The following is a 21,640-nucleotide window of genomic DNA, read 5'->3' on the forward strand; positions in this document are numbered from 1 at the left end:
GGACGACAGAACAAGTCTTCAAAGTTGTAAGCATACCTTACTGCACTCTAGAACTTTTTTTCGAGATTCTCATGGAAGAATCCTTATCTTTATTAGTACCAGAAAGAATTATAGTTACTGTACAACCTTTATCAACATCATTAACAATAGAATTCTGACCTAACTCATTAGACTGAAACCATTTTTTTGTTTGTAAAAATTCTATTAAAGAAGATGAAGAAGAAACCCCATGGCTGAGGCAGAACCAGATGATTTCATCATTTGAACTAGAACCCAAAGACTGGAAATCCAATGAACCAATATCCATTGAGGCCGCCGGTGTCAATTTAACAATATCAGACTGGAAATTCCTTGATGAAGGATCAATATCAACAGAATTTTGATTAGGTAACAGAGCTCGAGTTCTTCCAAGTAATTCCTGGAAAAACCGGCAATACTCTTACTTCCGGCAAAAGAAACAAGGTTTTGAGCGAGGTAGCCGGAGTAAGGGAATGTCATTCGAATCGCCATAACTGCTATTTTGAATAACCTAAGAAAGATTAAATGCAGAGTATTTCTTTTGATTGAAGATATAAAGAACAGAAACCCTAAAATCACAGTAAAGAATACATTTTCACGAATCAAAGAAGTAAATTTACCAACTAAAATTTATAATAATATTTAATATTCAGGTCAGTTTTTGAAACTAGAGAGAGTGAAATCGTTGGGACATTCCCTCAACAGTCAAACTTAAACTGATATGCTTCAAAACTCTATAATCAAGAGAAACTAGTTGCTTTCAACATATAAAAAAAAAAACTAGCTACAAGAAGCATACGATAGAATATGGACCACAGATGCAGGCCGTACGATACTAGCATGAAAACTTAGAAGCTAACACTTTTTTTTTCTTGATTCCAATTTTGGGTGATAAAATTTTGTACTTGGAAGAAGAAGATGGAAGAAGAACGAAGGTGAACGTCACCCACATTAAAAACATGTGCTTATAGAGAACTCAGGTCAATGACTATTGACCCGAGTCAATAAAATTTCTGGATGCTAACAGCCTTTTGGCTCGGTGCCTTTAGAAGCACCCTAAAAAAAATTGTCAACCCAAGAATCTTTTTTATCTTTTCTGTTCAGGATGACCAAGATCTGAACAATACAGAGATGGGTTTTGTGATCAAGCCCTTGATTTGGTGAATTAATGAGAAAAATCATATGATTAAATTGGGGAAATTGACTCATGACTGAACTTTATGGCTAGGGTTCTTTTTTTGGAATATGAACAGAGCTCATCATCCAGCCCATTTTCTCCATGAAAGTAATATATTGGAATGTTGGTGGTATAGGTAACCCTTATACTCAATCAGTACTTGGTAATTTATGTCTCTTACATAGACCAAATATATTATTCTTATTAGAACCTAAGGCAGAGGTATCTTCAATTCAAAGTAGTTTTTGGAACTCTATTCAAATGCAACCTTTTGTTTTTAATAATTGTTCCCCATCTATTTCCATCAATTTTGGGGTATTTGTTCTACTAACATTTCGCCTTCTATGGTCTCACTTTCTCGTCAACAGGTTACAATAGAGATTGTAGTGGATGGCACTCCTATTCGTTTTACCGCAGTTTATGCTAGTACTAATAACTCGTAGAGATCTTTGGCTGGACCTGGCTAATGAAGCTCAAAATTTTGTCGGCCCTTGGAATGTTAAAGAAGACTTTAACGCAGTGTTGGGATCTCATGAAAAAAATGGTGGAAAGCTTCCTGCGTTTATCGTGTGAAGATTTCAGAATCATGACAGATGTCTGTGACCTAATGCACATGGACACACGAGGAGCATGGTTCACTTGGACCAATGGTCAACGTGGCAGTAGACACATTGAGATGAGACTAGATCGTAGTCTTTGTAACTTGACCTAGCGGTCATTCTGGACATCTACGGATTGTTGCACTTTAAACCGGGTATCCTCTGATCACTATCCTCTTTTTCTAATAGCAGAACACCAGGTGCAACCCTTTCCCTCTAGATTTAGATTTCAGTCTATGTGGTTAGAGCATCATACTTTACATGATTTAGTATCTGACGTCTGGAATCAGACATTTTATGGTTGTCCAATGTTTATTCTAACAAAAAAATTGCAGGAACTCAAGTCTAAACTGAAAGATTGGAATAAAAATATTTTTGGAGATGTACATATTGCAGTTAAACCACAAAATAATTTAGCAAAGATTCAAGCTCGTCTAAATAGTGAAGGGTATTCAGATGATTTACATGAGGAAGAGTGTACAGCTCAACGGGAAGTCATAGCAGCGCTGCAAACTCAAGAAATTTGGAAGGAGAAATCTAGAGTGAAGTGGGTAGCTGAAGGGGATCGTAATACTCCATTTTTTCCACAGGACAACCATTATTAGAGGTTCTCGCAATAAAATCAGTTTGCTTAAAGATGGGGAGAATATTTTAGTTTCGAAGTCTGATATTCAGGATCATACAGTGAAATTTTTTCAAAAAATTTACATTCGAAAAAAGCTACACTAGGGACTTCTGATTTGATCTCTGAAGTTATACCACGTTTGGTAGAAGATTCATATAATGACATGTTAACTATGCCACCATCTCTAGAAGAAGTTCGTCAAACAGTGTTCAGTATGGATGCTCAGAGTGCACCGGGGCCATATGGTTTTGGTGGTTGCTTCTTTCAACATTTTTGGGATATAGTAGGAAGAGATGTATTTCACTCAGTGCTCCAATTCTTTCAGACAGGGTGGATTCTGCCTAATATGAATTTTAATCTGTTAATTTTGATTCCTACGGTTACTCATGCAAATCGTATTGAACTCTTCAGACCTATTGTCTTAGCAAATTTTCATTACAAGATTATATGTAAATTATTAGCTGATCGGTTGGGACAAATTGTTCCTAAGATTGTTTCAGAAAATCAAAGAGGTTTCATGAAAGGAAGACAAATATCAGACTGCACCTGCTTAGCATCTGAATGCTTAAATATTTTGAATCAACAGAGCTATGGTGGAAATATGGCAATCAAGTTTGATATTAAGAAGGCTTTTGACACGCTGGAATGGTCCTTCATACTTGCAGTTCTTCGACAGTTTGGTTTTGCAGAGATTTTCGTTTCTTGGATATCATCGATTCTGCATTCTACTAAGCTATCAATCAATATTAATGGGAGATCTGCAGGGTTTTTCAGTGTTCTAGAGGGGTTCGCCAAGGGGGCCCTCTGTCACCTCTCTTGTTTTGCATTGCAGAGGATGTTTTATTTCGGGGTATCACTCAACTAGTTTATGACTGTAAATTGAACCTGATTTCTTCACCTAGAGGGTGTACAGCTCCGTCACATATTTTTTATGTCGATGATCTCATGGTTTTTTGTCGAGGTACACGATATAATCTACAGGATCTGACACTTTTGTTTGAGGAATATGCGGCGATCTCCGGTCAAGTGGTTAGTAAAGAAAAATCTTTTTTCCTTATTGGGTATACAGCTAAACACAAAATTCCCATTGTCTCTTCTATTCTGGGCATACCACAAGGCACTTCTCCCTTCACTTATTTGGGCATCCCCATATTTAAAAGAAAGCCTCGGAAAATTCATTTACAACCATTACTAGACAAAGTGAAACTCAAACTTAGTGCTTGGAAAGGTAAAACATTATCGATGATGGGACGATCCAGCTAGTCAATTCTGTTATTTTAAGTATGTTGGTATATTCTTTTTCGGTATATTGTTGGCCTCGAAGCATGCTTTCTCAGCTACAGCTTTGGATCCGTAATTTTATTTGGAGCGGTGACATCTCAGAATCAAAGTCAATAACTGTGGCCTGGCATAAACTTTGTGCTCCGATTGAAGGAGGGAGGTGTTGGTATTAGATACATATTTACGTTGAATGAAGGGCCTTTGATTAGATTAGCATGGCGAATGGCATCCACTTCCACTCATTAGGCTAAATGGATGAGAGCTCGATTTTGTCCATCCAGACGATTTACTTCATATAAATGTTCCTCAATTTGGTCAGGATTGAAGGATAAAATTGGTCTTATTTTTCTTCATTCAAGGTGGCTGATTGGTAATGGTATCGGGATCAATTTTGGGAATGACCGATGGCTCGATTCCACCATAGTTGAAATGTTAAAAATCCCTGATTCACTTCATAGTCGCCTCAAATCTACAGTATCCTCTTTCATTACATCCGGTAATTGGTCTTTTCCGAATATGTTGGAGTTACGATTTTCAGACCTGGTGAGGCAAATTAAGGATATTGTAATCCCTATAACACAACATGAAGACAAGTTAGTTAGGGACTTGCTGCCTTCAGGTGAGTTAAGTTTTAAAGATGCTTATGAGTTTATGCGTCCTCGTCATTCGACAGTAGAGTGGGGTAAGAGAATCTGGCGACAATATGTACCCACTCGCCGATCGCTATTAGTATGGAGGGTTATGCATAATCGCCTTCTGACTGAAGACATTCTTATGAAAATGGGTTGCTCTTTAGCATCTCGTTGTTCCCTCTGTGGTCAGATGGGAGAAAGTATATCTCATTTATTTTATGGATGTACATTTGCATCAAAGCTTTGGGCTTGGGTCGGTTCTGTATTTGGTCGTAATATCAAACACTCAACTGGCTCAGAATTGATTGAAGGAGTCTTCACAGCTGGCTTCTCATATCAGGTTGAAGGCCTATATTTATCGACAGTAATCTCGGCTTTCTGGACTATTTGGAAGACCAGGAACTCTTGCATTTTTTATAATACCATTCTGGATATCTTCAAAGCTATCTCGGTCATTCTTCGTCTTACTTTTGAGTCCGGGCGGCTGGTTAGCGGTTCTATGCAAAACTCAATGAGAGAAATTACCATTCTTCGTTACTTTAAAGTGACAGGTTGCCCAAGAAAAGCACCTAAAATTATTCAAGTTGACTGGCACATGCCTCTAGCCAGCTGGGTAAAAGTCAACACAGATAATTCATCGAGAGGTAATCCAGGGGTTTCCGATTGTGGTGGGATATTTAGGGATAATAAAGGTTTTGTATTAGGTTGTTTTGCAATACCTTTGGTATTCAAAACTCGGTCTACTCAGAATTGATGGTTGTTGTACATGTTGTAAATATGGCGTGGACCAGAAGTTGGAAGAAGATTTGGTTGGAATGTGATTCTATGTTAGTTTTCCATGCACTTAATAACACCTCCATAGTTCCTTGGCGTCTGCAGAATCATTGGAGAAACATTTTAGATCGGATTAGAGAGATAGAGTTTCGAGTCTCACATATTTACAGAAAAGGAAATGCTGTTGCGGATCGGCTAGCAAATGAAGGTTGCTCATTAGCAAATGCTAATTGGTGGAATGTCGCGCCTAATTTTATTCTACCCTATGTCCACAAAGATGTAAATGGTATTTCTTCGTATAGGTTTAGATGACTTTGATTCTTATGTGCGTTATGAGATCTCTTGTTATCAGGGTCAGGCTTTAAGTCCCCCCTTTAATTTGTGATTCTTTTTCATTTATTAATAATATCAGGTGATGATATCTAATGATAGATGCTTCATGAGGTGCCAACCTGGTTGGGATGTCATGTAAAGCATAGTGGAGCTATCACTCCTTTCACTTAAAAAAAACAGTACATACCCATGAATCAAGATCTGAAATAATATTAGCATGATGAACCGAATGATAGAAGAAAATATCACTTTCACTGGACGGCGGTTCAGGTTTTGGATAATATTAGGAGTCTTACTACTACTTTTGTTAATGTAAAATTTATGTATGTAAATCGTTCGTTAATATAGAAGCGGACAAACTTGCTAAGTGGTCGAGAACGCATAAAACATCTAGATCATGGTTCTTAAAGCAAGTCTTTTCCAGATGCAACAATCTCATATGTAACTATCTTGATGTTTAAATGATATTGCAGTTTTTCTAGAAAAAAAAAAAGATCTGAAATAATATAGACGAGTTAGTTATTGTGGGTGTTTCTTACTCCTTTCTTCTGTTTCTCTCAAAATCATCTCAATCTGTAGATCTCCCAAATCCAAATCCCTAAGCAACATCTTCATCTCAGTGGAATCATCAAGGTTTACAAAGTGCATTATTTGTAAAAGATGAAGGGAGATCTAAAACAATTAAGAAAACGTCTAAATTCTTTACCAAATCGATTTTTGGACAAGATTCAGACTCCAAATAGTTATATTAACATTCTCCAACACATTCTAACATGTTTGATGAAGTATATTGTACGTTATTTGAAGGAAAAAAAATCTGGTGCACGAACTTGCATTGGATCTAGTTCTACCTACTTTGTTAGCATATCTCGACCACAACAGACCAAATTTCTTGGAAAATATCGGTTATTGCCCACCTATTTCAACTCTAAGAAGCTGAATCATTTGGGGAAGTTGAAAGCAGTGTGGTCGAGCCAAAATAAGTGAAAAAAAACAGTTCTTGCCCACCGTTTTCAACCCTAGGAAATTGAATAATATGGGGAAGTCAAAGTCATGAAATCTTCAGGAACATTTTATGACAGTTATGAACATAATTCATCTTTATGATGTATCAGTCAAACGATGTTTTATGATGCATATCAATCAAATTAGTATGTTTGATGTATGATATATGATTGTCTAGTATCTTACAAAAAAACACCCATAATAATTGTATGATGTCGAGGATGGTTGTTTGCAACTAGAATTATGTTAAAATTGTGAGGGTGCTTCTAAAGGCACCGGGCCAAATGGCTGTTAGCATCCGGAAATTTTATTGACTCGGGTCAATGGTCATTGACTCAAGTTCTCTATAAGCACCGTTTTTAATATGGGTGACGTTCACCTTCGTTTGCTTCATCCATCTTCTTAAAAGAGAGAGAGAAAGAGAGAGAGAGAGGGGTAATATTATACTTCTTGTGCATGGAACTTCAACTTACATAATATTACATACAAATAGTTAATTTAGAACATACGATGGCAAAAGAACAAACAGAAAGATAGAAAGAAGCAACTTCAATGGAAGAAGAACAAACAGAAAGATAGAAGAAGCAACTTCAATGGAAGAACAAACAGAAAGATAGAAGAACCAATATGGGAAAACCGGGAGTTTGCAAGGAAAAAACATAATTCATCTTCAAACCCACATACAAAGAATAACTTCCAATGATAAAAAAGTACATCTAATGTGGGACCTGAATGCCAAAATATAACCCAGAATTATATGAATTCAAAACTTCCACTGAACTTCATCTTTGAATTGGAAAAGGAGGAACCCATATTTGAATAGAAATTTCAGTAAATATCCAACACAAGATAAATTTCAAACCTAAAAACAAGATAAATTGAAGAGATGCGTATTGATTGAAATAGATTACCTGTTGAGAACCACCACTTTCACCAGGGATTTGATTAAGCAAAGACAATCTACCCTGGCCACATGATCAACAAGAGCAGAAGGTTGAAGTCCTAAGATCAAAGGAGGAAATGGGGAAATAGCCTTCAATTCATTCTTGGGTAGAGAATTGGTAAGACTTCTACTCCCATTCCGAAATCTCACTCTCTTTCCTCCCAAGATTTTAGAGAGAGAGATTAGTTAGAGAGAGAGAGAGCAGGAGAGGAAGAAGAAGAGAGAGAAAAAAGATATTCCCACCGGCTTGACTTTCTCCATCTTCATTATCATCACCATCTTCATCATCATCATCTTCAAAATCAATTATCAGCTTGAATTTTGTTATCGTGTAACCGGTTCATATCAAAGGAATCATCAGATACGTAGTTGAATTCATTCTCATTAACTCTAAATGAATGGATTACATCTCTTTATATAGAGAGATTAGAAACAGAAATATAACAAACTTATAAAACCTAACAATATAAAACCTAACAAACTCTCAACAACTCTCAACTAACTTATAACAAACTAAAGTAGTTAGGATCCTGTGTTCTTGAAGTGGATAAATAGTTGTCTGACACCAACTAACATAACCACCCATGTGAGGTCTACTCCAGTGTATCTGTCATAGTAATGAGTGGTCCAACCTCAGGTATAAAACTTATACTCTATTACCCTCCCTCAAGTGAAAGGTATAGGATATAGCTTTAACTTGGATCTGAGAGCACTAAATCGAGGACCAGGCAGTGCCTTGGTTAGAATGTCAGCTGCTTAATCATTAGTAGAGATATAGGAGAGCTGAATTCTCTTGTTGCCCACCAATTCTCGAATAAAGTGAAAGTCAAGGGCTAGATGTTTAATTTTAGAGTGAAACACTGGGTTTGATGCCAAAGCCAGAGCAGAGACATTGTCACACTAAAGTTGAGGAGGTTGAGGAAGAAAATAATGAAGGTCTTGAAGAAGAGAACACACCCAAAGAGTTTCAGCTGCAGATTGTGCCAGAGATCTATACTCTGCCTCTGTGGAGAACCTATAAACAGTGGGTTGCTTTTTAGCCGACCATGAAATAGGATTCCCTCCTAAATAGAGTACATAACCAAATGTTGATTGTTATCTGAGATGCTTCCAGCCCAATCAGCATCAGCAAAACCATGAAGAGTTATAGAGGAAGATTTGGTAAACTGAATTCCAAAATCAACTGTCCCTTTTAGATATCTCAGTATTCTTTTGACAGCCAAAAGGTGTGAAGTAGAGGGTTTGCTCATAAATTGACACACCAAATTCACAACATAGCTTATATCAGGCCTGGTCCAGGTTAAGTACTGAAGTGCCCCAACTAAACTTCTATAGTGGGTTGGATCTTCAAGAGGAGTGCCTTCTGTGGGAGTGAGTTTGAACCTATGAGCTAATGGGGGGGAACAAGGTTTGGCATCCAACATTTGTGCCTTATTAAGGAGATCCAATGTGTACTTAGTCTGAGAAAGAAATAAACCAGAAGTATCTCTATGAACCTCCATACCCAAGAAATAGTGTAGATTGCCCAAATCTTTCATTGCAAATGTAGAACTTAAATTTTTGATAAGATCATCACAGGTAGAAGAAGAATTACCAGTGACCAAAATGTCATCCACATATACTAGCACATAAAGAAGAACTCCATCATGGGAAGACACAAATAAGGAAGTATCAGATAATGACTTTTGAAAACCAAGTGCAAGCAAAGAATCCACTAGTTCCTCATACCAGGCTCTAGGAGCTTGTTTCAAGCCATAAATAGACTTATGTAGCTTACACACATGAGTAGGTCTGGACTTGTCTTGAAATACAAGAGGTTGAGCCATATACACTTTCTCTTTGAGATGACCATGAAGGAAGGCATTACTTACATCTAGCTGCTTGATGTTCCAATCAAATTGAACAGCAAGACTGAGGAGAACTCTAATAGTTGTGGGTTTAGCTACAGGACTAAAGGTCTCTGCATAATCAATACCCTCTCTTTGATGAAATTCCTTTGCAACTAATCGAGCATTATATCTTTCAATACTACCATCTGACTTCTGCTTGATCTTATAAACCCATTTACACCCAACTAAATTTTGATCAGGAGAAGCTGGAACTAGAGACCATGTATGAAGATCTTCAAGAGCTTTGAACTCAGTAGCCATAGCAGTTCTCCAATTTGGATCTTTATTAGCTTGAGTGAAGCAGGTTGGCATAGAAGGAATTGAGATAGCACTTAGAGCTTCTGAAATAGGATGTTTGGTAGCAGCTAAGTAGGTCTTGGGTTTGGTAATGCCAGACTTGGCTCTAGTTTGCATAGGGTGAGTTGATAAGGGTTGAGGAATAGGTATTTGGTCAGAGATTGGTATTTGGTCAGAGATTGGTGTTGATAAGGTCTCAATGGAAGAAGGTGCATTAGGAATAATGGGAATGATGGGTTCTGTGATATTTGTGAGAATAGGATCAGATGTGCTAATGTCTGAAATAGGAGAAGAATGGGAAAAGGTAGAAGATGGTTGAATAGGGGTAATATGTACTGGGTAAGAAGTCTTGGAAGAGACAGAAGGGATAGGTAAACTAGCAGATTTTAATGGAAAATGATCTTCATTGAAAGTAACATGTCTAGAGACATAGACTCTACCAGTAGTGGGGTCTAAGCATTTGTAACCTTTTTGATTTTGAGCATACCCAATGAATACACATTGTTTACTCCTAGGCTCAAGCTTATTAGTGGCATAAGGTCTCAGCCATGGATAGCAGGCACATCCAAAAGTTCTTAGAAAATCATAATCTGGAGTGGAATAGAAAAGCTTTTCCAATGGTGAGACAGAGTTCAAACTTCTAGTTGGTAGTCTATTCACAATGTAATTAGCAGAATTAAGAGCTTCAAGCCAATAATTACTAGAGAGAGAGGACTGAATAAGAAATGTTCTGGTGAGATCAAGTAAGTGTCTATGTTTAGACTCAGCTACCCCATTTTGTTCAGGTGTGTGTGCATAAGTGAACTGATGTGTAATTCCTTTATTTTGAAGGAAAACCTTGAAAGAAGTAGAAATAAACTCTCCACCACCATCAGTTCTAATAGATTTAGTCTTATGTCCTAATTGATTCTCAATAGAGGTGATAAATGTAGTAAAAGCAGATGCAAAGTGAGACTTGTGTTGTAAAGGAATTGATGGGTCATGAAAATGTCCCATCTAAGTCGTTTAATTTAGCCAAGTTAGTCGGTTTCGAGTCTTTATTATAATAAAATGGTTGGTTTTCTTGATTAGGTGTCTTTTGCGGAGTTAGATGTGAAAAACGGTTAAAAACGAGGAAAAGATGCATGAAGGGTATTTTGGTCATTTGGAGTCAAGGACATTCTGGTAATTAGGCCAAGGTCAGTGCGTGGTTGAAAAGTAGAGGTCGAGACGAGCTCGTAGGAGAAAACGGAAGTCAATTCGGAGTCCGGATGAGTGAAAAATGCAAAGTCAAAGTCAGGTCAACATTTGATACATATTTGGTCAATATTCGGGACCGTGTCGGGAACAAATTTGGCGCGCGGTACACCAACAGACACGTGTCGCATTACGGAGGCTAGAATATTGTATTCCCGTGTTTGCGCTGAGCACCGAAAAGGACCCTTAGAGCGTCATCCGGTACACCCCGTTGCAACTTAATCCGGTAATCCCAGTCCCACGTTCTAATCTCAGCCGGTCCCTTCCGCGCTTTCACGATCGTATGGCTGTTGTGCGTCCCCTTCTTTATTCCTGTTCCATGTTACCTGATGCTTCTTATTAAGTTAGTCCCGTACACGTGGCCTAATCTGAACCGTTAGCCTCCGTGGTTTCATCATCGGGCGCTCCACAGTTGCTGCCGCTCCGTTCATCAGCGTCCGCGAAGCACCATAGCAGCGTATTTGCAACCCAGCCGCACCAAAGTCCTTTATTGCTTTAACTTTAGGGTTTCTACTTTTAAGTCCCTGGTAATTACTACTTTGCCCCTCTTTTTGTCCTTCCTTAGTTTTCAACCAATAAGAACCCATTTCTTGAGTAGAAAGCAACCCTAAGTTCCTATTTTAACCCTCTTTCTCTCATTTTCTCCCAATTAACTCCTAAAACCCTAGCTATCAACCCACCTATAAATAAATCTCTACCTCTTTCATTTCCCTCTAGACTTGCAAACCCTCTCAATCCCTCTTCTCAATATCCCTTCTTCTCTATTCCCAAACCACCTCTTCTTACCTAATCCCTCTTCTCTATTACCTATTTCTTTCTCCAACCTAATCCATCTTTTCCATTCTTTTTCTATCTTTCTCTACTACCACTACTACCTCTTCTCTACCACTATTATTCTTCCATTAATAGTCATCTCCTTCTTTCTTTCATATTCTTCTATCATCTTTATCCCCTTTCATCTCTTCTTTCTACATCTAATTTCTTCCTTCTCTTTCTTTTTCTTATTTGGGTTGCAATAAAATAGCTATTACTTGGATTTCTTGGAGTACAATTCTTGAACACAAATGAAGCAAATCTTGGATAAAATGAAGATACATGGGAATATGGATTTTGAACATTCTTGGTGATCTCTTTCCATTAATTTCTTAGTATTTTCATTTATTTTACAATGTCAATGAATGTTACTCTAAATTCCATGTATAGTTAACTTAGCAATCTAAGGTTGTGAATGAAACCCATTTTGGATCTTTATAATACTTGTTCTTGATTAATTAAATCCTTTGATGTGCTTTAATGTCTATTGATTGTTTATCTATATGGATTGGATTTTCTTTCCATTACTCATGCCTCATAATTAGATATTTCATACTTTCGTTAAGTTGTTAGATGGAGTATGCTTTTAGATGATGAATAATAGTTTAGCAATCCGAATCTCTGTAAGGTAGACAATTAGAATTAGTAATTATAAAATTGTTTTAACTAGAACATCATCCAGAATCCAAATAGTTCATTATATTGGATCCCGAGTAAATACAAAAGAGATTTAAGTAATTAAGTGTTTGTTTTATAAAGTGAAATTGTGCGGTGGATTTCATAATCTTAGATATCTTCTCACCTCTTTCTTATAGATAGTTTAGTTAGTTTTATTTATTTTCTTAGTTTTTCCAAATCAATCATCAAATTTATGAGTGGGGTGTGTGTGTGTTTTAGTCTAAGTTAGATATTGACATCTTGATTATTGGGTTAAACCCGCATTCAATATCCGAAGTTACCTACCTATCTCTTGGGACGATACTCGATCTTATTATAAATACTATAACTTGACCCCGTATACTTGCGGGAATAGACCTATTTTAGGCCCATCAGGAATAAGCCAACAAAATTTGGAAAAGTCATCAATCACATTAGCATAATATTGAAATCCACTGATAGAAGCTACAGGTGCTGGACCCCAAAGGTCAATATGCAACAATTCTAAAGGAGAAGAAGCTACTGTACTAGAAGAATGAAAAGAAAGTTTTGTGCTTCTTCCTAATTGACAGTCTGAACAGAAGAATGGTTTAATTGAGCTAGATGAAAACAAATGTTTAAGCTTCTGCATAGTTTGAAAAGAGGGATGACCTAGCCTCTTGTGCCAAAGTTCAGCAGATGTTGGTCGAGCAGTGAGTGCCTTTATTTGTGGTTTTGTACATGAAGGATCTTTATTGAGTTGAATAGGGTAAAGTCCTCCTTTAGCTGGCCCTTGGAAAAGTGTCTGGTTCGAAGTTAGATCCTTTACATAGTAATGAAAATGATCAAATGTTAAAGAACAATGATTATCTGAAGTGAATTTGTGAACAGAAAGTAAATTGTGTGAGGCTTGAGGAACAATTAACACATTTTTGAGAGAGAAAGTATTATGTTTGTTTCGAAAATATGAATTGCCAATTCTAGTTATAGCCATACCTTGACCATTAGCAGCATAAATGACTTCTTTTCCTTTATAAGCCATTGAAGAAGAAGGAGTCTGAAATTTTCTTCACTTTGGTGAGAAATTCAGGCATCTTCTCATTTTCTTTCTTTAAATCTCTGAGATTTTCTTGAAGTTGGAAGATGTGTGAAGTTGATGCAGAGGCAAATGAATCCTCAAGATTCTTCCATAATTCTTGTGAAGTCGTATTTCCAGCAACATATGGAATAACAGAATCAGATAAGGTAGAATTGATCCATATTAACAGAGTTTGATCTTCTTCAACCCAATCGGTGTATTCTGGATTGACTTCTGACCTTTCAGTATCTAGAAATTGATTAGGTTGTGGTCTAGATCCATCAACTAGATCCAAGACTTTATATTTCTTGAGAATTGGCAGAAATAATGACCTCCAAGCTAAGTAATTGTCACTTTGAAGTTTAATAGGGATTACATTTCCCATTGAAGTAATAGCTAATGATGTGATTTTCGGATGATCCATCATAATTTGTAAACTGAAACAGAAATTGATTAGAAAGCTTTTAGATTTAGAAAGGAATAGATGAAGTAGAAGTTTAGAGAGAAAAAGAAGAAGAAGAACAGAAAGTTAGAGAGAGAGAGAGAGAGAGAGAGAAATGGCTCTGATACCATAGTTGAATTCATTCTCATTAACTCTAAATGAATGGATTACATCTCTTTATATAGAGAGATTAGAAACATAAATATAACAAACTTATAAAACCTAACAAACTCTCAACAACTCTCAACTAACTTATAACAAACTAAAGTAGTTAGGATCCTGTGTTCTTGAAGTGGATAAATAGTTGTCTGACACCAACTAACATAACCACCCATGTGAGGTCTACTCCAGTGTATCTGTCGTAGTAATGAGTGGTCCAACCTCAGGTATAAAACTTATACTCTATTAATACATACATCGAGATCTGACGATCAGTATGACCAGGTGTTTTGGCTATGTGACGAGCAACAACTATTAACTTATCTTCACCATTTTTCGCCATTACTTATATGTGTGAATTTCAATTGTGTAGACAGGTTAAATTGTTATATAGGTTTGATTTGATTTAATTAGGGGCAGTGAAAGTAGAAAGGAGGGCATCATTGTGTAAACCGGTTAAGTGTTTTGGTCCAGTCCATCTAGTATGTCTTAGGGCATCATTGTTTTGTCCCAAATTCTGGTTGGATTTTGTGAGAGATGGATGGAGGGGTTAGGGTTAACTCCACTTCAGCGGTGCCTACATAGCTAGACGGTGCTAATAGAGAAAGGAGCGGTTAGGTCTGGTGCTAACAGAGATGGATGCTAACAGCCTTTTGGCCCGGTGCCTTTAGAAGCACCCAAATTGTGATTATTGAGTTTGGTAGGTAAAATGAGTTTTCATTTCCCGAATAGTCAATCTATTTCAACTTGTACAACAAATGCTTATGGCTAAAAAGATGGATATCCAATCGGTTATACCTAAAGTATCTATACAGAGAGAAGCAACAATATACACGAACGCCAAATTAGTCTAGAATTCTGCACAAAAATAAAATGTTAACTTCTAATCGTAAAGAGAGAAGCAACAACATACCCAAGTTATAAAAATGAAATTGCAGAAACTCAGAGAGACCTAGAATTCTAGAAAGTATTTACAAATGTAGAAGGAGCTCTAATCGTTTCCGTAATTGTTGGAACTTGAATCCTCGAATTGGAATGCTGATATATATGATGTCTCAAATCCAAGACCTAGAAAGTAGAAACCAACTTACTAACTACTCCAACCAAGGATGGTTGACAATGCTACTACATTTTGACCCAAAAGTAATTCTTATCTTCTCCGCACAATGGAATGTGTGAAGAGGACCTAGACTTTATATTCTTGGTTGCTAGATACCTCTTCTTTCATGTGAGACTATTCTCACACGCCCCCTCACATGTGACGTTCTTTGAACCTAACACGTGTGTTTTTTGGGTGACGTGGAGCACGTGAAATTTTTAAGCCTATCACGTGTGGACCTAACTCTGAGAGAAATGCTGCTTGGCCCGAGTTGGAGTCCGACTCGGAACCGAAATCCCACGTGGCCTGCTAACTCGGACCAAAACGCGTTTCGGTGGAAAGAAATCGTATTTAATGCCTTATTTAACTTTAGTCCCTGGTTTTTGTATTTAAGATGGCTCTCCTCCTTCACTTCTATCTTCGTCCCTAGCCTCAGTGGCGGATTTAGCTCAGGACTGGGGGGTCTATAGACCCCCCCTCAACTTTTATAAATAAACACATACTATTTAATTTTTCTAAAAAAAGAAAAATTAATTGTACAAAATAGTATAAGTAATCTTGCGTTCCCACATTATTGCTTGTTTTCATTGGCTCAATCGGTAAGGCGTATGGATTGTTATAATGAGGTCAGGGGATCGAAACTTGTGTTTTACGTCTAATTTTGTAATTGCCTTGACAACAACTATAGATAAGATGTCTCTCTACATACTTTTTTTTTTGACATTTTGACTTAATTTTCCTGATACATTTCTAACTTCACAAAAACTATTTGATAAACTCAATGAGCGGGTTATAATATGCTTGTATACATAGAAAGTGATATATCTAGGGAGACTGATAATGAGACAATTACGAAAAACTTCCGAGGAATGAAAGTGATGTAATCTATGAAGATTGATGATGAGATAATTATGAAAAACTTTCAACTGATGAAAACTCGTAAAGGTCAATTATGAATGTATAGATTATAAAAATGTAAAATTTATTTAAAACATTGAGTTTTTGAATGTCTTAGTATCAATTATCGGTGGCAATTAATTTTATCGATATCTTTTTTTATTACTTACTTAAGTTTGGTTGAAAATTTCCTGATATAATAATTTTTTAGACCCGCCTAAAAGTATTTTCTGGATATGTCACTGCTTAGCCTCTCTCTCTATCGATATGATAAAAGAAATTGTCAACCCAATTATCTTTTTGATCTTTTCTGTTCAGGATGATCAAGATCTGAACAATACAGACATGGGTTTTATGACCAAGCCCTTGATTGATATGGTACTGAACTAATTAATGAGAGAAATCATGATTAAATTGGGAAGAATTGACTAATAAAGACTGAACTTTATGGCTAGGGTGTTTTCTTAGAGAATATGAAGAACAGAGAGGCAAAGCTCATCTAGTAGACGACTTACTAATGTAATCTAGCCTAGTGTCACGGCCTTTTTGTCCCGTTAGGTCGACCCGGCATATTATGCTCAAAGACACGGGTCGATAGTGCGGAATATCAAATCCTAACGTACCGTGCGGCGCTATGTATTCCCTCCTAACACATAGCCAGCCTTCCCGAACATATTCGGAGCATCTCGACTAGCAAGTCATCTTGGTTCCCAACCAATAATGCGGCATGACACCAACGTGTCCCAACCTACGAGCATAGCTCGAGCCGTCCCGTATAACGCTTCCTTGAGTCATAGACTCTCGCCCACTATAAAGGATACCAACATATGTGCGGAGCACACCAAGCCGCATATGCAGATCTTGCCATCTAGTCTCAAGCATCCGGCACCTTATCATCTCGGCTTACCATCCGGCATTGGGCATAGGAGCATCCATCTCTAATAAGCTACCTCATGCCCAACATAGCACATCAAGGCTTGGCCCCTTGAATAGCTCAATCCTCCTTATGGAATATGCTAGCACGACGCACGCCTCGCCATGGCATGAGAACATGCAACACCTTTCCCAAAGGAACCCGCAGTAACCTATCTCCAGGTACTGTCCCGAGCCATTTCCTATGACAAGGGAACCCGTGCAATATGCTTCTCTCGCATACGCTAGGCCGGCCTCATGGGTTGCGCCACGAGGATGCTCACTTTCGTGCATACCATGCTAAGGATGGGCGAGCTCCCATCCACGAGGTCTTGGCATATGCTGGATGCATATGAGGAAGGGAGACCACCCCCTCCTAAGGTGCAAACTTCTTGTTTTGCCTATTTCCACAAGGAAACATCAATCCTTTTAACCAGGCATACTCTCGTCCAAATGACCCTTCGTATCCTTGACAAAGTCTTGAATGCCACGGGCGTCCCGTGCATGGCCTAAGGAAGCTTGCTTGGCACTCTTGCCCTATCTCGACCTCGTATTCGGCCCTACGGCCTATATGCTCGTACGTGCTCCTAGCACTCGTCACGTCATATGCGTGCTCAACAATATGCACGTGACATACTCCCCCACTTGTAATGTCGACGTCCTCGTCGACTAAGTTTGGAGTAACTCTTCAATCTTCTGCCTCAACTCCGATGCTACCACTGCACCTTCATGTCTTCGGCATACCGCACCTCCGTGCGAACTACACAGTCTCATCGTGTAGGCATCCCGCAGGATTACTTCAGTCTTCTGCTTTGCATCCACTGATGCGTTAGGATAATGGACTTCCCTACCATTCATCCATGCTCCATGTCGCTTCTCCGTTGCAGCCTCCGCCGCTCCTCGAACTCAGGTACCTCACCTCCTCGGCTTCACCTCGAGTTGGCATCTCGATTGTCACCTTCCATCTCTGCTTTTGTGACCAATCTTGCCATGCGTATCGCAGTAAACTGCGACACAACTCGTCACCCTGGTACCTCAGCAACCGTTGCCTTCACCCGAGTTAGCATCTCGACGCCACTGCGTCTTGCCATGTGCCTGCAATGTTGCCATCGCAAAGCAACTCGTCTTCAATGTCACTCACCTCTGGATCAGACCCTACGTACCCATGTACTCCACGTTCTGACTCCTTGGTTTGCTTGTTCATTGAGACCCTCGTTTTGACCTCTGTCCCCAACATCAAGTGCACTCTAGTACCTACGTATCCACTACTTGTACCCTTGAGTGTTTAGCACTTGAATCTCTTCGCAATGTCGCCCCTTCTCTTGACGACCCTTGCATCACTTGCGCCCTTGCGCCTGCACCTTTGTGCACATCTCAAACCCGCGCCTCCGCGCTTGCGCCCCATGCGCCCGGCATCATCCGTGCCATCCCTTCCTCGGGAAATTGTCGTGTTGCCTTCGATGTCCACTGAAACGAGCAAGGTAGCTTCCCTCCACGAGAACTACATGGTACCAAACCATCCACTACTGGCATGCTCTTGGGAACGTCCTCTCTGACTACATCTAGACACACACTTGCCATTTAATCATTGGCGATGCTCCTTAACCCGAGCATCTTGGTAGGCTCGTGTCCCTCTTGAACACATCCGAACGTACCACCGCATAAGTTCCAACACATCTTATGCAGCACCATACGGCTTACTATTCCACTGCAAACTCGACGTTATCATATGTATCTGACGATATGAACTTAGTTCCAACTATCACCAGAATTGGACGATGCTTAATGTCACCACGACACACCATCCTGAAATCCCAAACGTGAGCTGACTCTTCTCAGTCACCACGTACTCATTGCACACTGTAGGCTTGAACTCGGTTCCAACTTACCTCCAATGCATAACTCAAACATGGGCCGATCTACTTCAGATACAACGACCCTCGTATTACTCGACGGCTTGAACTCGGTTCCAACTACCATCAGTACTTCACTTGGTCTCGTGAATCTGTCATCTAGACTTCACACCAATATGTCCATAAGCTTCAATGTTGGTTTCGGCTTATAGCACTCATGCGACATACCTTACACAACTGTGTTAGCATATCCATGTCTCATCTCAAGTGAGTCCATTCTCTTTGGAACTCAAATGCACTTATACTACATAAGCACAACTTGATCTAGCACCAACTTGCCCAACGATGTACTCTGTCCATCTATCTTACTCTTTGACCACTGACTTCTGTAAGTAGCTTGAACTCACAACATCACAAGTCACTCGATGCTACCTTCGGCTTAAGCATAAGAGAGTATCCTTCAACACCTTGTTGCCATACCCTGCTCTAACGCTCAAGTATCACTCGGATCAACATAGCTCCACTCTCGGATGCCAATCCAACAAGCTTACTCAGACTAGCTTACCACAAGCTCTCAGCCTGACTCTACTTGCCATCTTGGTACACTTCATACCAAGCCTGTTGTCCACCCAAAGGACTCTAACATATGATGTACTCAATGTGCACCAAATCGTACTGAGCATTACTGCACTAAGCTCGCACACGACTCACCGTGCCATTCTCGGTTCATCCCATTTCTGCACTTGTCCTTACCTCTAAAGGACTCAAGTATATATGGTACCTTCTCGTACACCAAGTCACACTGAACTCTTACAGCTTGCACATGACTCCTTGTGTCAATACGGTTCCATCTCATATCTCGCATATGTCCTTCATCTCAAAGGAACATAGACCCAAGTATAGCTACCACCGTAGCATCCGTGCACACGGCCTATTCCTTCCATCGGAACTCTCGTCGCCTTATGCACCATGCATCCCTCGACAAAGGTCCCATCTTGCACTATAGCTTCAGAGACCATACCATCTTGAATGCATCTCACTCTGAAAGCCATCTCTTGGAATCATGCTCTCAACGCAGCTCTTCATACACACTCCAGTATACCATATACCATAGTGGGAGAATCACTAAGCCCTTCGTCACACTCTTCGAGCATAGATACCATCTCTCTGAACCTGCCATCCAGGCTCTCGAAGTATGCTCCCAAACATACCACATGTTCTTAGGCATAACTTCATGCTTGTCTCATCAAGCTCCCAAAACACATCCATTTGCCACTATAACTAGGCTCTTGGAACATATCTTGTAGCTATCAAGCTCATGATCCATCTATCACAAGGACCAGAGCAATATACTCGTTTGCCTATCCACTAGGCTACCATATCAACTGTCAAATGGGTATCAGGATGCAATACATCTTCACTCGTGCATCTTCATCCTGCTGCTCAAGCTCTGACATCCATTTCTCATCTAGGATCAGAGCGCAATACTCTAGCTTGTCATCCAAGCTCTGATCACAATTCTCGTATGGGATCAGAACACAATCCATTAGCTTGCTCTTTAAGCTCTGATACCAATTGTCAAATAGGTATCAGAGGGTAATATATCTTTAGCCTTTCGTCTAGGCTCTGATACCAATTGTCACGGCCTTTTTGTCCCGTTAGGTCGACCCGGCATATTATGCTCAAAGACACGGGTCGATAGTGCGGAATATCAAATCCTAACGTACCGTGCGGCGCTATGTATTCCCTCCTAACACATAGCCAGCCTTCCCGAACATATTCGGAGCATCTCGACTAGCAAGTCATCTTGGTTCCCAACCAATAATGCGGCATGACACCAACGTGTCCCAACCTACGAGCATAGCTCGAGCCGTCCCGTATAACGCTTCCTTGAGTCATAGACTCTCGCCCACTATAAAGGATACCAACATATGTGCGGAGCACACCAAGCCGCATATGCAGATCTTGCCATCTAGTCTCAAGCATCCGGCACCTTATCATCTCGGCTTACCATCCGGACATTGGGCATAGGAGCATCCATCTCTAATAAGCTACCTCATGCCCAACATAGCACATCAAGGCTTGGCCCCTTGAATAGCTCAATCCTCCTTATGGAATATGCTAGCACGACGCACGCCTCGCCATGGCATGAGAACATGCAACACCTTTCCCAAAGGAACCCGCAGTAACCTATCTCCAGGTACTGTCCCGAGCCATTTCCTATGACAAGGGAACCCGTGCAATATGCTTCTCTCGCATACGCTAGGCCGGCCTCATGGGTTGCGCCACGAGGATGCTCACTTTCGTGCATACCATGCTAAGGATGGGCGAGCTCCCATCCACGAGGTCTTGGCATATGCTGGATGCATATGAGGAAGGGAGACCACCCCCTCCTAAGGTGCAAACTTCTTGTTTTGCCTATTTCCACAAGGAAACATCAATCCTTTTAACCAGGCATACTCTCGTCCAAATGACCCTTCGTATCCTTGACAAAGTCTTGAATGCCACGGGCGTCCCGTGCATGGCCTAAGGAAGCTTGCTTGGCACTCTTGCCCTATCTCGACCTCGTATTCGGCCCTACGGCCTATATGCTCGTACGTGCTCCTAGCACTCGTCACGTCATATGCGTGCTCAACAATATGCACGTGACACTAGGCCCTAGGGGGTTACTTATATCTCTGCTTATTTCCCGCGTTTTTTTACTAATTGGAAAGAAAAAGGCCAAATCTGTAATGGCTTATGTGGCTTAATAAAAACCATTGGATCATCTGGTTAAGAAGTATCTCCAAGTCACCTATTTTATCATCTCAAATTTAATAAGTATAAATCAGCATATCTAACGGCTATAATAGCACTTGGGGACTTGGGGTTTTTTTTCATACTCATAGGCCAAAGCTAATGCACTCATGAGTAGTCCAAGAATGGTTGAAGGCAAATCAACC

At 39.6% G+C, this 21,640-nt stretch overlaps 1 protein-coding gene and 1 pseudogene across 1 annotated transcript; one reads left to right on the forward strand and one right to left on the reverse strand.

Moving 5' to 3' along the window:
- Positions 1-37: 37 nt before the first annotated feature.
- Positions 38-510, reverse strand: LOC147540426 (uncharacterized; annotated as a pseudogene).
- A 1,075-nt stretch (positions 511-1,585) lies between these two features.
- On the forward strand, positions 1,586-5,578 carry LOC147540427 (uncharacterized). Its single transcript, XM_086643221.1, has 5 exons — positions 1,586-1,762; positions 2,130-2,361; positions 2,470-3,205; positions 4,060-5,056; positions 5,519-5,578. The coding sequence occupies exons 1-5, from the start codon at positions 1,586-1,588 to the stop codon at positions 5,576-5,578; spliced, it is 2,202 nt and encodes a 733-aa protein (XP_086499347.1).
- The last annotated feature ends 16,062 nt before the right edge of the window (positions 5,579-21,640 follow it).

Source organism: Eschscholzia californica, unplaced genomic scaffold (assembly GCF_041429995.1).
Source record: "Eschscholzia californica isolate CP2 unplaced genomic scaffold, dmEscCali1.0.p SCAF_5, whole genome shotgun sequence".
In the NCBI taxonomy this organism is placed as follows: domain Eukaryota; kingdom Viridiplantae; phylum Streptophyta; class Magnoliopsida; order Ranunculales; family Papaveraceae; genus Eschscholzia; species Eschscholzia californica.